Raw genomic sequence first — 13,701 nt, forward strand, 5'->3', positions numbered from 1 at the left:
TGATGTAGCCTTTTTATCTCATCAATCGTCTGTCGTAGAGGTACGATTCCAATTAAAAAAATGCTCAAAATATATTCAAAAATCACCCTGCACCAGTTTTGAAAGTGGAAATAAAGTGTCAAAAAATAAAAAAAATCGTAATTTTTATACGGTCCCTCAAATGTTAATTAGAAAGCCGTGCCCAGTCTTTTCTGAGCCCACCAAAAAAAAAAATCCAGTGTTTTCAAGTGTAATATTCGCTGAGATATTCAAGTTCAAAAAATCGGAAAAAAGTCGGGAAAATAACAGCAAAAATGGGGTAAAGAAGCGTTGTCGGTTAGTTTGTGTTGTTCTTTCCCAACTTTTGCCCGATTTTTGAATTTATGTATAATTTTTTTTGATTTATACGGCCCCTGAAAGAAATTTTGAGTTTTTTGGATCCTGGTATATTTCTTGAAGTAGGCTCTGAAGTGAATTGCTAAAGTTTCTTCAAACAGAAACAACAAAGCTTGAAGAGATAAATGATGCATGGATTAAGGATCCCGATCCCTGGAGAGAAACTTGTATTTTGTTATGGATGATTAAAAAAAGGAAAGGACACTCGGCTTCTGAAACTCTGTGAATGTTAGCATATGTGTTACGCGGTAAATGCGATAAATCCAGTTATTATAGACAATAACCGGTTGTTTTGCATAATGACTGGTTGCTATGCTTAATCACCGAGCATTTTGGTAAGTTTGATAAATTCCTCCCAAATTTATCACTTTAACCGGCGATTACATTTTTAAAGGTGATTATGCATAATATCCAAGCGTAGCGTCGTTGGTAAGAATGATAAATTGTACTTCGATATAGCCTACTATACATCATATTGGTGTATAGTAGGCTAAATATAATGACTATGATACAATACATGTTATCATTATACCGGAGTCAGTGTTTTTAAACCTTTCTGAAAACAAGGACCAGTAAAATGTAGGAAACAATTTGACGGATCACTTGTCCCGTATTACGACATTCCTGCAATTTTCATTCCGATTTTTTTATACATTTGTCCCATTTTTCAACGATATTTATTCGAATTTTTAATGTCTAATGTCGTGACACAGCGTTTCATAATATAAATTATATTATGATGATTATGGAAAAGTTATAAATATTCATCTCACATAATTGTCAAATTTAACTTTTTCTCCCAAATTTTTCTGCAATTTTAATTATGATCGGTGACTATGCCTACTTCTGGCAATGTTTTTTGATAACAAATTGGCGATGTCGCGTATTTTACGGATTACTATTTAAAAAAAATCATCCTAGTTTGATCATTTGAATATTTTTTCCGGGAAACAAATCTTTGTTTAGTGCGATTTGTAGCACCTCTTTATTTCCACACCCTTCATCAATTTTAGCAGTAGTTAGCAAATTGAATTTAAAGCAGTAAATTGTAATTTTTGTCAAAAACAAAATTTCGTGATATCCCGTATTAGGATCGTAATTTCCTGCATTCTCCTTGATGATGTACGGTGGACCTAAGTGTAAAGGTAAAATTTTATTTGAACCCATATGATTGTAATGAATATCAATTACAACGGTTAATAACTTGATAACTTTATCGAGTCTGGCTGCGGACCACCTACGCCATTGTCCCGGACGGTTGAGAAACGTTGCTCTAAGTTATTGAATTTAATTTTAAAAATTATGTTCATCTCGAATTACCGAATGATCATTTTAACCGTAGTTGGAAATTTAAAATATTGAAATTGAAATTTAAAATTAGCACATCAAGACAAATACAGAACACAAATACACAAACACATATTATATTCCAATATTAACCCAAGGGATTGAACGATCCGTCCAGGGTTCAATTAATTGATAATACTTGGCAACAGACCACAACCAGGTAAAAAACAGCACTAGTATCTTGACTTGAGTAGATAAAAATTAGTATTTGCTATGCTTGCACTTTGAGAAATTGATGGCATTAATTTGCAACCATAAATTTATCATGCTCACTGAAATTTAAAATTGATCAGATTACAAAAAAAAAAACATAAATACAGTCAAATATAAGATATCCAAACAAATAAGAGTGAGAAAGACAGATTGCATTCTACTTGTTACTCAAGAAATTGATTGATATCATTAATTAGTAATCATTAATACGTTTTTCGGATCATGATTTAGATCATCATATTCTTTAGGTGCGATATATAAAAACTGTTTCTGTATTATGGTTTTATCACTTCATATTGGATACCAGTTCTCCTTGTTTGTCTTCGAAGAAAGACTGGGGAGACAATATTTTTTAATGTATGGATTCTGATGTTGATAAACTTTAATTTATTACTTGAAGAGCTACAGCTTGGGGTTTCCATTTAAGGTTTTTATTTAAGATAATACCCAGATAATTAAATTAATCCGTTTCTGAAATTTGTTCGAAAGCACAATGTTCCCGTGGGCAGTCATTTGTATGACAACGGATTATGATAGGTTCTCTGTTTTTAGTTGAGTATAATTGAAAATAAATGAATTCGGTTTTCTTTAGATTAAGAGTTAGTTTATTGCATTTTAACCAGTTTGAGATTATTGAAATATCAGGTTCCGCTTTAATTTTGAGAGTTGTTTGATTTTCATCAGAGATGACTATTGCTGTATCATTCGCGTAACTTATGATATTTACATTTAATTGTAAATGTGAATATCATTAACATAAATAAAAAATAATAAGGGGCCATGTACAGATCATACCTTCTTATTATTCAGAATTTTCGTATTTTTTAGGTATAAAATAAATGGTTTTTTTATTAATGATATTATTTTACATTTTTATGGGTCTTATGAATGATTTTTTTAAAAATATAACCATTTTTCTAAAAATAGGGTACAGAAACGTTCATGTTTGCGTACCTTTCCGGAGTAAGTCAATATTCAGGGTGTTTAAAAAAATTGTTTTTAGAATCGCTCTAAAAGAGTATTTAGAATAAAAAACAAACTCTTACATAGAAGTTCATGGTCGAAAATGGTACGTGAAAGTGCTAGAGTAAGCTTGACAGGTGACACCAAGGACGTGAAGCTCATTTCAATGATTCCACACACATGAAATATTTTATCGCGGAGTGAATGTTCACTATACAGTGGAATTGTTTACACAAGTCAGCATACGAAAGCGTGCAGCTTGAAATACTACGTGCGTGCGTATGTGAGTGTATGCCTTTGCTTGTATGCAATAAAATTATACGAGAAGCGATAAAACGGTTGCCCATTGGACTAACTTGAAAATAAAATTGCAAAAACAACAATAACTCGCGTTTTTTTAATTCCAAGAATTGAGTGTTGACTTCCAATATAGCTTGAATGATCCAGCTTGGGTATTGGGGAGGAGGTGCTCAGACCTCTTTCGCACCCAAGCCTCCAATAATTCATGAATATACACTGAGTGGCTACTTTATTATGACCACCTGACAGTTAAGTGAATCGGGTCACGCTGGTGCCACTAGAGGGATAGACTAGTATAAAAAAGAATGCTTAGTTCCTTGTACGGTGAATTGTTTGATAAGGTATAGGACCTATACCTATACTACAGTCACTTCGCTTTACCTGTCCCGCCCCTGAGAAATATTTTCCTGGCATGCTTTGGGCTCTTTAATTCGTGTGTTCATGAACGTCTGAATAAGAAATCATGTATAAACATCGTTACTGACCAAGTATACCCTGTTATGTTGATGATTTATCTCAATGGCGATGGCTACTTCCAATAACATAATGCGCCCTGCCGTAGTGCTGGTATTGCAACGAATTATTTTGAGCAACATAAAGAAGAGTTTACTTGTCTTAGGTGGTCGCCATACTCCGCAGAACTAAATCGCATTGAGCATTCGTGAAATGAGGTAGAAAGAGCTATCAGACATCTAGATCCACAACCATCCAATCTCACGCTATTGGTAAATTCATCAAGCATGGTATCACAGAGCTCACAAACGACCACCGATCAACATCTCGTAAAATCTATGCCAAGGAGAATCAACGCTGTGCTAAACGCAAATGAATGACAGGTGAATAAATTAAATATTGACGAGGTGGCCATAATAAAGATATGTTCACTCAGTGTATAATGCAACGCATACTCTCCTCAAGCGTAATCTGGAATTCTCTATATACGGGATGCTTAGTATCCCTAGAACCACCCGCTCAATGTTTTCTTAGTAATTAACTACCTAGGGAGAAGGGGAGACCCATACGGTTCTCGTGAAATTAATCTTGTGTGTGTGTGGAAGTCTTAAAATCCGAAATTTTTTTCAAATTATTAAATGGTATTCAGTCTAAAAATATAGATTATATTTTTTCATGGAGGAGGGACCGATGCCTTTTCTTCTCCCTAGCTCATCCGACCTGCTTTTACTATTTAAATAACCTTATTTATTTGTAAACTGGTATTCAATCCAAAAATATACCAACACTGGCAGCTGTGGTATGCATTTTCGAAATAGCGGTCATTTTTACCACTCCGGCAATTATCAGTAAAGCGGGTTCCACTCCAAAAGGACTCCGCAGAATTTTGCAGCACGTAAAAACCGGTTTCGTGGCGTGGCTACACAAAATCGACCTTTTAAATTGCTAGCGACACATCAAAACCGGATTTTGGATGCAGAATTTTGAAGAGCTGCCAGTGTTTCGAACAATCCTAAAAGCTCAGTGCACGAATTTTTGAGACTAGTAGTCAAAGATAAACTTTATGAATCGATAATTTGGTATGTGACAAGCACTTTTGAAATGCAACAGGAACGACAAAAATTCTCTCACAGGCCACCCAAAAAAAGTTTTTGTCACTATACTGACCAGACAATTTACCATCTCAATTTCGATTTCCTGGCTCCCATCAAAATTATTCACGTGGTAAATAACTTTCTGATGTAGATGCTGTCAAAAATCCACACTGACTATCTTTTTGCCCTGAAACTAGCGAAATTCTACGAGAAAGGAATTTCAAAAATTCTCAAAAAGTAGTTTCGGAAATTTAGAAAAATTAGAATACTATGAGTAATAGAGATAAGTCTCGAAAAACTTTTTCTTATCTGAGAAACTTAACAGAAAACTACTCAGAACTTTCGGGGTGATGTAATAGTTAAACCAGCCAGTTTCAGACAGTTTTAATGTGAAAAGTACTTAATTCGGGTCTCGTAATTGATGGATCTAACGCCTTGTGAGAGTGAATTCCCGTCTTTCTTCTTGAAGGTCACGAAAAGGCTTTCGATACCATCGAATTTTCTTTTATACTCCTTTTTGATAAGCATAATTTATTGTAATATGTCTGTGTAGTGTCATTCTTTTGTGTTTTTGAGAATTCACGAACGATATAAAGTGAACGTGAGACATTCTCTCACCGGTATGCTTAAAGTAGGAAAATGAGACAAACGATATTCATGTCAGATACATATCGCTTCAGTTTTAGATGGGAAATCTGGTAATGCTAGTGTTAAACACGAAAATCGAAGAGAACCAGACATTGTCTACTCAGTGAAGATTTAAAACAGTCCTAAAAGTTCAGTGCACGAATATTTGATACCAGTCAAAGATAAACTATATGGATCGATAATTTGGTATGTGACGAGTACTTTTGAAATGCAACGGGAAGGACCAAAATTCTCTCACAGGTCACCCAAAAAAGTTCTTGTCACTATACTGACCAGACCATTTACCATCTCTTTCGTTTTTTCTCGCTCCCATCAAAATTCTTCATGTGGAAAATAACTTTCTGATGTAGATGCTGTCAAAAAGCCACAACGACTATCTTTTTGCGTCGAAACTAGCGAAATTCTACGAGAAAGGAATTTCAAAAATTCCCAAAAAGGAGCTTCGGAAATTTAAAAAAAATAAAAGAATAGTCTGCATAATATAGAGATAAGTCTCGAAAAACTTTTTCTTGTCTCAAAAACTAACAGAAAACTTCTCAAAACATTCGGGGTGATCTAATACTTAAACCAGCCAGTTTCAGACAGTTTTAATGTGAAAATGGCTCAATTCGGGTCTTGTAAATGATGGATGTAACGCCTTGTGAGCGAGAATTCTCATCTTTCTTCTTAAAGGTCACAAAAAACTCCTTCGATACCATCAAATTTTCTTTTACACTCCTTTTTGATAAGCATAATTTATTGTGATATTGTCCGTGTAGTTTATATTTTTTGGGTTTTTGAGAATTCACGTACGATATAAAGTAAACGTGAGCCATTCTCTCACTGGAGTGCTAAAGTAGGAAAATGTGCATGATTTTCAATCATGTTGAAAGGTTTTTCTATAAGACTATGATATTCATGTCAGATGCATATCACTCTGCTGAGTGCCATCATTGGTACATGGTTGTCATCCGTGTCACGGTCCATATTTGTGTATACATTGAACAAACGTGCTTGTGTGAAATGTTTCATTTACAATTCATATGAGTTGACATCTAGTGCGAGAAACATCAACCAAGACTAGAATCTAAGAATAAAACAATAAAATATTCATAACTCACTGATTTTGAGCACCAGAAAAGAATCGTCCGAGAAGTTGTTTCTTTAGTATGTTTTACAGTAATTTAAAAAAAATGTATTAAATATTGGAATAATTGCAAATTATATCATGCCAATCGATTAAGAAACCTTACTGTATTTCTCAGAATAATCCATAATAATAAAGTTACCAATTATTTGACGTGTAATAATTACAGCTTTAATTCTATCGCATCAGCCAGAAAAATAAAAGAGCATTTTGCCATGCATGGATTAATTTGTTTGAAAATTTTCTTGCAATAATATTTGTCACCAGAATGTAATAATTCACATTTAATTGCTAAGAAAAAAAAATTAATCGATTCCTTCAACGGTCATATATATGACCATGATATCCATTTAGTACTCATTTAGGATAAGGGGTTGGTACTCACCCTGGGACTTTTACCTGAAATAAATTACCTATGAAATTCTGGATCTTTATAAGGCATGTACCAGTTAGTAATTCGACTATTCGTTCCTTAGACGGTTTTTGTTTGGTAATTTGATTTATATGATACGGTAAATGTAATAAATCGGTTATTATACATAATGACCAGTTATTATGCATACTTATCAATTGTCTTGGTAGGTTTGATAAATTTATCACTTTTACCGGCGAATGTGCATAATACCCCAGCGTCTTCGGTAAGTTTGATAAAAAAAAATATCACTTTTATCGGCGATTATGCACAATAAACATGTACAAGATATACAGAAGACTGGATGTTGTGAAGATATTTATTATTTGAGATGTTAATTTTTTTTTTAAGGAAGGACTCATCTCTGCGGGGAGTCGAATCCGGGACCCTCGATTGCCGGACGAGTGCTCTGACCACTAAGCTACAGAGGAGATAGAGATTTTCCTTCGCTAGAGCCTATATAAGCCATCTGGTGGCTCGTCGTCCATGAGCTATTAGCTGATCGGTTCACCGTCCATTGCACGGTTCCGTTCGGCACATATACGCTCTAGCGAAGGAAAATCACTATCTCCTCTGTAGCTTAGTGGTCAGAGCACTCGTCCGGCAATCGAGGGACCCGAGTTCGACTCCCGGTAGAGGCAGAGATGAGTTTTTTCCTTCCTTAAAAAAATAATTAACATCTCAAATAATAAATATCTTCACAACATCCAGTCTTCTGTATATCTTGTATTAACAAGTGGAGAGCGACATGTCATACAATAAACATGTGTCGTTGGTAAATTTGATAAATACTTGAAATTTATCGTATTTATCTGTGATTATGCATAGCACCCAAGTGTAATTGGGGAATTTGATAAATATGAAAACAATTCCAAATGAGTCTAGTATGTGTGATGAATATACAGTAGTTAGACCCCAATATAATGGTAGCAAATTTTACGTATTTATTACGTGAAAATTACGTAAAAATACCTATAGCCCGAGTTTGATATAATGATAACAAATATTTACCACGATATAATGATACAATACATGCATGATTTATCATATTTACCAAAGAGGCGATTTGCTTGGGCATTATGCATAATCGTCAGTAAAAGTGATAATAGAGATAGACGGCTTTTTCTCAGCCCAACATAGAAAGGAAACAGATGGTTTCTGAATTATTTTTATGCCGAGGTGGAATGCAAGAGTGCTTGAGTTTGATTCCCGGCGGATACCAGACAGATATGTTATCTGTATCTGTTTCCTTGAAAAGTGATAATGTTTTCAGTATTTATAAAATTTACCAACGTCGCATGGGCACTATGTATAATCACCGGTAAAAGTGATAAATTTATCAAACTTACCAAAACGCTTGGTAAGTATGCACAATAATAGCATTTAACACATGCATTTCTATTCGACTAAACCAAAGTCTAATGCAATATAATATTATTACATGAAGTTTTAAATACAGGGCGTCCATAATTAAAAGACACTATTTTAAAGTTGCCTACAGGTGAAACCAGTCATCAGAAAATTGTGAAATTTTGTGGAGGACTTCATGAAGTGATGGAAATTTATTTCGGGGGATAAATGAGTTTCACATGTCACCACCAGAGGGCGTTTTATTAAGAAATGACACATTTTGGCAAACGTTTACAATTTTAACAGTTATTAAACACTTTTACAATTGTTACTGCAACAAAACATGTTCCACATGATGGCCATCATTTTCAGATACCATGTGAAATCGCAAGATGGCATGTTCCACAACTGACCGAGGTGTGTGGGAGGAAATGTTCAGCACATGGCGCGAAATGCTGCCTTTAAGGTCAGGTAAAGTTCTTGGATTGTCAAGACTTACCAGACGTTTCAATTGCCCCCAGAGCAAAAATCGCATAAGGTCCGGGATCGGGAAGGCCATAGATTAGGGAAGTGCCGGCTGATGACACGTTCTTCTGTAAAATGTGTTTTAAGAAGAACATTCTTAACACACTGAAATGTGTGGAGGAGCTCCGTCTTGCATAAAGATTGTGTCTGCAAGGCTTCAACGTGCTTGCAGAGCCAGAACGATTTCTTTCTCTAACAGCAATGCATATCGCTTCCCGGTGATCGAACATGTCACTGGACCTGTAGAACGTAACTACTCGTAGAAGTAGGGACCGAGAATAAATGATGTAGTAAATCCACACAAAACCGTCACGTTTGGTGAATTTAACGGATCCTGTAAGATAGCGAGCGGATTTTCTGGTTCCCAAATTCGGCAGTTGTAAGTATTGATTGCACCATCCAAGTGAAAATGCGCTTCGTTTGTCCAGAGGATATTCCAAGGCCATACTGAATCGACTTCAACGCGAGCTAGAAACTGCAGTGAGAACCGGAGTCGACTGTCATAATCATGTGGAAGCAACCGCTGCTCAAGTGAAAGTTTGTACGGATAATATCGGAGGATATTCCGCATGATCTTATGGACAGTTGAACGTGGCCTATCCAACGCCTGTGCTACGCGCCCGACACCACGAGAATTTGAAGCTGTGTCCTCTTCCACCTGAAGCGAAACCTCCTGTACAGCGTCTATAGAAACGGGTTTTATTTCTCTTCCAGGACTAACAGCCAATGATCCTGTGGTTTCAAATTTCGTTATCATACTCCAAAGGTTTCTAACATTCATTGGACCTTTTTGGAATTGTCTTCCGATATTTCCGTAGAGCAGTTACTGCGGAAAATTGCTGTTTTGGTAAAACGATTTGACCAAGAAAGCGGGATCTCGTAAAGTTATCGTCATTGTGAGCAGCAGACATATTGAGAAACAAGATTTCGGAATGCGAGAAATTTTTTCGCCGAGTCCTGCTTTCAAGGCTATAGCAACGGCTTTCAAAAGGCCTGGCAAGAGAAACAAGATTTCCGTGAATGTTTCTAGGTTTTATAACAGCTGCTGCGTGACATCACATAAATTTACATGTTTACTACAAGAATTCAAAGTGAAGCACCCTCTGGTGGCGACATGTGCAACTAATCCCCCCCTCCCCCTCGAAACAAATTTCCGTCACTTCATGAAGTCCTCCACAAAATTTCACGCTTTCCTGATGACTGGTTTCGTCTATAGGCTACTTTGAAATATGGTCTTTTAGTTATGGACGCCCTGTATATAAGTAGTATATAATATAATCAGTGATAATAAGTAGTATATAATACAATCAGTGATAATAAGTAGTATATAATATAATCAGTGATAATAAGTAGTATATAATATAATCAGTGATAATAAGTAGTATATAATATAATCAGTGATAATAAGTAGTATATAATACAATCAGTGATAATAAGTAGTATATAATATAATCAGTGATAATAAGTAGTATATAATACAATCGGTGATAATAAGTAGTATATAATATAATCAGTGATAATAAGTAGTATATAATATAATCAGTGATAATAAGTAGTATATAATATAATTACATAATCAGTGATTTATTATTGACACCATGGCTGTTAAAGTTACGGTAATTTTACTAAAAAAAAGATGTATGAAATGTTTAAAGATTCAAGGGTAGTTTCAAGACCCCTAAAATAAATTTTTTGGAAATGACTTTAAAAAATACTCAATTTTGATGGCCAAATGCAAGAAATATTGTATCAATTCGTCAATTTGTTCTCGTAAAATCTGATAAAAAAGAAATGAATTATACTGTAAATGCATACAAGAAAAAACTATTTGAACGTGATATTCCCAGATTGCAGTTTTTGTGCTTGTCCGTAAAATTAAAAAACAAATACTACAACGAAATTGCTGAAGTTTTCTATGAATGTTTATATCATGTGTCAGTAAAATAATCGTCAAAATGAATTTCTAGCCATTCGTTAGAATTTTATGAACTTTGAAAGTTTGAAAAACAAAGATAAATTTTGAAAAAATCTGAATTAATTTTTTTAAATACATTCCATTAGTCAGGTGCTAAATTGGAATGTCGTTTCACTAACACATGTTGAATAAACATTTTTGCTAAATTTCAGATTTTTTAATGCTGTATATTTTGTGAATCTTACGGATGAGACTGGAAAAACTTCAGAAATTTGATCTGAGGAAAACACGTTCAAAATTTGTTTCTTAAAGAATTTTACACTGTAATTCGTTATTTATTTCTTTTATTTAAATGATAATAATAATTGATTGACATGAAGTTTTTCACCCCCGATAAAAATTTTTAACCCTTAAAAAAAGTTCACACCTCCGAACACGTATTGAAAAAAATTTTTTTTTGCAAAAACGTCAACATATTTCTAATTGAAACAGTATAGCAACACGAAAATTTAATTAATTGCAGTGACCTTATTGATTAGCTGAATTGGTTAATTACGGGTGAAATATACAGGTTTCCTTTATTTTACCGTTATCTATAAATAGATAAAATCTTACTTAGCAAAGTTGAATAGTTGTTTCCTTGAATTCAACTTCGGATTATTTCAATTTGGGGCGATTTTATAAATCTCTCAACACGTAAAATTTTAGCAGCTCTCAAAAAATGACACCGACAAAGAATCAACTCTTTCTAAATAGAAAAGTATTAAACTTATCTAGCCGCATTTTGTATCCAGATGACACCAAAAGATGTATTTTCAAAAAACAGAAAAAAATTAAATTGCTATAATAGATTTTTTGATTTTGTTTTACCGCGAATGTGAATAATACCCCGGCGTCTTTGGTAAGTTTGATAAAAAAATATCACTTTTATCGGCAATTATTCACAATAACCAAGTGTCGTTGTTAAATGTGATAAATACTTGAAATTTATCGTATTTATCTGTGATTATGCATAGCACCTAAGTGTAGTTGGTGAATTTGATAAATGTGAATAAAATTCCAAATGTGTCTAGTACGTGTGATGAATATAGTCAGACCCCAATATAGTGGTAGCAAATTTTACGATCGTACCTCGATGTAATGGTACAATACATGAATGAATTATCATGTATAGTATACCATATAGTACGATTTATCATGTATAGTATACCATATAGTACGATTTATCATGTTTACCAACGAAGCGATGCTCGGGTATTATGCATAATCGCCAGTAAAGGTGATTAATTTAGGGAAATTTGCCAAACTTACATGGATCTACAATCCATTACATTCAAATCCGATGACCATTGAATAACGCTATAACTATTAATGGATGAAAAGTATTCCAACGTGAAGAAACGAAACTAATTGCACATTATGTTCGTTGACGGTCTGGATGTACCATCAATGTGTAATTAATTTTTAAAAAAAAATAAAATCTTCAAAACTTATAAGATAGAAATTGGAGAAAGGGTATTTCTTACTTTTCTGTAGACTATGATATTCGGATGTTCGTCAGCGTTGGGTCCGGCAGTATTTTTCGGGCACTCATTATTACGTCGAGAACGAGACGAGGACATTCCACTGAAACGTTCTCTTTTCTTAACTGCCGAATCTGATGAAGACATAATTACCACACAACTTGTGAAAACAGATGATTAATTTCTCGAGAGAATCAATTCGAATGTATTATATCGATGACAACAAAACACACGAACAATCACATGCTACTAAGATACTACTTGGTAACCGTGCTTCTACAGAAACGTGCTCGGTGTCAGCGCGGGAAGTGGCTAACTTTCGTGTGTGTGTTTGCGAATATAGGCGATTCGCCACTAACAGGAGAGATTGTATTGAGCCGGAGATTAGTTCTCTCAAGTTTGCAGGATAACGACTGCCTAGCGTCTAGGAAACGCACTAAAACGGGAAAATATCGGTCGAAAAGTTTCACTATCCCGGCATTTCTACGCGAGGGCCATCTAGCGTCCATCCCAGTTTCAATCCCCAGACGAAAAATGTAAAAATAGAAATCTTTTCGCATTTTAAGGGGTCTCCTACCTTTGCGCTCTGATAGAAATAATCATTAAAATATTATTTAAGCATTAATTTATTTCAAATTTGGTAAACATGTTTTTGATTTTATTTATTTTCCTATGCTACTTAAGGGGTCTCCGACCTTTTAACATGAAAAAAAAAAACTTTCTTATGTAGAAATATTATTAAAAATAATATTTATTCATTGATTTATTTCAAATTTTTATCACATTTATTGGATTGTATATGCTATTCTATGCCGGTACAAAATTTTACATATCTCTGATACTCAATTTTTTTTCAATTTAAAAAAAAGCATTAAAAACAGCTTCGCGTATGATAAAAATTGCATGAAATCAAAGTGATTTAACGAAAAATGATTCAAGATAAAGAAAACTGTTCAGTTCTTAAAATGATGAAAAAGACTAAGAGTTTAACTACTGAAAATCTTATTCAAAATTAAATTTTAAATCTTAAAAATTAAAAAAAAATTATAACTCAAGTATTTATGAATGGATCTCAAATGTTTTTCGTCATTTTATGAGCTGTATTGTTTCCTTTATTTTAAATCAATTTTTATTCAATTTCATTGATGCCATGTTATTTTATCATGCTCAATGTGTTTTTAATGCTTCTTTTGAAAATTTGTAACATATTGCGTAATAGAGATATGCGTAAAGTTTTGTACTGGCATAGAATAGCATACACAATCAAATATATGTCGTAAAGATTTAAAATAAATAAACTATAAATAATATTTTTTATAATATTTCTGGATAAGAAAGTTTTTATCCTGTTGAAAGGTAGGAGACACCTTAAATGTTTTACATATCTCCAATAAGTATTTTTTTTGTAAATTCTGAAAACATAAGTTATGAATACCTTGCGCGCATAATGAAATAGC

The 13,701-nt window shown here is 33.8% G+C and overlaps 1 protein-coding gene across 1 annotated transcript in view; it reads right to left on the reverse strand.

The window, feature by feature from the left end:
• Positions 1–12,659, reverse strand: part of LOC149067598 (regulator of G protein signaling 7-like) — a 181,447-nt gene extending 168,788 nt beyond the window's left edge. The window contains exon 1 of the mRNA XM_089252502.1: positions 12,248–12,659. Within this exon, the coding sequence (XP_089108628.1) occupies positions 12,248–12,391 (144 nt within the window). The 5' untranslated portion in view covers positions 12,392–12,659. The remainder of the gene's footprint in view (positions 1–12,247) is intronic.
• Positions 12,660–13,701: the final 1,042 nt, after the last annotated feature.

The sequence above is a fragment of the Pholcus phalangioides genome, unplaced genomic scaffold (genome assembly GCF_987345545.1).
Source record: "Pholcus phalangioides strain wild (caught in Gottingen) unplaced genomic scaffold, Ppha-v1.0 ptg000029l_1, whole genome shotgun sequence".
Taxonomy (NCBI): Eukaryota; Metazoa; Arthropoda; class Arachnida; order Araneae; family Pholcidae; genus Pholcus; species Pholcus phalangioides.